We start from the raw sequence: 1,905 nt of genomic DNA on the forward strand, positions 1-1,905 counted from the left end.
CCCCCCCAATTTCTTTCTTCCTCTGCATTTACTGTGTATATCCTCTGTCTCCCACTATTTGTTCTCTCTCTCTCTCCCCTTCATTTACTTTCCTCTCTAGCCTCCCTTCCTCCATCCTCTTTTCCCTCCCACCTACCTTTCCCCAGTGTCAGCTGCTGTCACTGTGGAAAAGAAAGTGACCAATCAGAGCTCACTTCACAGCACCAGCTTCGTCCTCCCTCCCTTATTTCTTCCGTTCCTTCCCTTCTCTCCTCCTCCTCCTCCTCCTCCTCCTCCTCCTTTTATCCCATCTGCCTCTCTTCCCTACAACCTTTATCAGATCACTTCCTGGAGACGAAATGCGATGCATTATGGGAGACAGACGGCTGTCTAACGGGGTTAGTTGTGCAGTGTGGCTTATCATCAGAGACACTGTTAATCCTGTGTGTGTGTGTGTGTGTGTGTGTGTGTGTGTGTGTGTGTGGATGCACCATATGAGCTGATGAACTCATACATGCACAGGCCCACACACACAAACAAACACAACCTCACATGCTTACTCCCTTTTTTTTTTCTGAGGAGGAGGAGGAGGAGGAGGAGGAGGAGGAGGGGGAGGCAGACGAGACATGTTTATGTTCGTCAGTCTCTGCCAGGAGAATACGATTTGCATGATATAAGCATATTTTACTCTGCTGTGTTCTGTTTTGCACTGTATCCACTTTACAAGCTGCCTCTGTATCGGTTATTTTTGCTGAGTTGAAAAGGATGATTCCCATGTCTTCTTCCCTTCACAATTACGTGTATAATAAGAGCTAAAGGGCTAAAAGGGACTATATAATCCCTCCTCTGCCTGTATTAAAGCCTTATTTACACCTGTGTACGTGCGGTTGTGCTCCGTCCTCCCAGGTGCTGATATGTGTACACGATGAGCGGATTGGGGGAGAACTCCATGGAGCCTCTGAGCTCAGAAAACCGGAAACGCAAGCTCTCCACTTGTGACACGCCTGGTCTGGGGTAAGTGTGTCTGATCTGCACAAGAGAGGGGAAATGCCAGAAAGTGGGCTACTGGGTCAGTGGCTTCTTGAGGCCGGGCCATGTGGCTCCTTTGTGTGCTGCGATGAGTAAGAACCTAAATGTGTGGAAGATTATGAATGTATTTTTGGACTAAATTATTTTTTTTTTAATTCCTTTTTTTACATCATTTGACTCTAATTTTATGTCTCATTGAGTTTAAAGTCGTATCTCTCTAAGAAGGTAAGGATATGACAGTAACGCAAACTGACTCTCCAAACCACAAGTTTATTCAAGGATTGAAACTCAAATAGAATACAATATAAAAATGGCAAGGAAAACTCTCATACTATGCAAAATAACATATGCATCTAAACAATGTACAGTAGTAAGAATGAAGTGACACATTTTGTATAATATTTCATATTTAAAACAACAGAATACCTGTTGTGTTTGGGTCGGGCTCGGTTCTTTCTCTCTCTGGCCCGGGTTTGTCTCGGACAGAAATAAGCGGCCGAGCCGAACTCTAGTTGCTGTAGTAGCGTCAGCTCAGCCTTAAATCTTTGCACATTGCCCTCTGCAGGTGTGAGAGGAAGCGACGGGAGCAGGAGAGTAAATACATCGAGGAGCTGGCGGAGCTGATCTCCGCCAACCTCGGCGACATCGACAGCTTCAACGTCAAACCCGACAAATGTGCCATCCTCAAAGAGACGGTGCGGCAGATCCGCCAGATCAAAGAGCAGGGTGAGTGGACACAGTGGTCTGAAAACCCCAAACGGGACAGGGGCACCGCAAGTCAGATGGGACTGTTGAAAAGAGTGTGTGTAGGAAACATTGGTAGAGGTGATGAGGAAGAAGAGACAGCTGGACACACACACACACACACACACACACACACACACACACACACACACA

At 46.5% G+C, this 1,905-nt stretch overlaps 1 protein-coding gene across 5 annotated transcripts in view; it reads left to right on the forward strand.

Annotated features, from left to right (window-relative positions):
- Nucleotides 1-1,905, forward strand: part of LOC116381886 (nuclear receptor coactivator 3-like) — a 51,027-nt gene that overhangs the window by 33,191 nt on the left and 15,931 nt on the right. For all 5 annotated transcript variants that reach the window (XM_031844371.1, XM_031844370.1, XM_031844373.1 and 2 more), the window contains 2 exons: nucleotides 886-993; nucleotides 1,574-1,734. In XM_031844371.1, coding sequence (XP_031700231.1) covers nucleotides 905-993; nucleotides 1,574-1,734 — 250 coding nt within the window. In that variant the 5' untranslated portion in view covers nucleotides 886-904. The remainder of the gene's footprint in view (nucleotides 1-885; nucleotides 994-1,573; nucleotides 1,735-1,905) is intronic.

Source organism: Anarrhichthys ocellatus, unplaced genomic scaffold, assembly GCF_004355925.1.
Source record: "Anarrhichthys ocellatus isolate YVR2014 unplaced genomic scaffold, GSC_Weel_1.0 scaffold5, whole genome shotgun sequence".
Classification (NCBI taxonomy): domain Eukaryota; kingdom Metazoa; phylum Chordata; class Actinopteri; order Perciformes; family Anarhichadidae; genus Anarrhichthys; species Anarrhichthys ocellatus.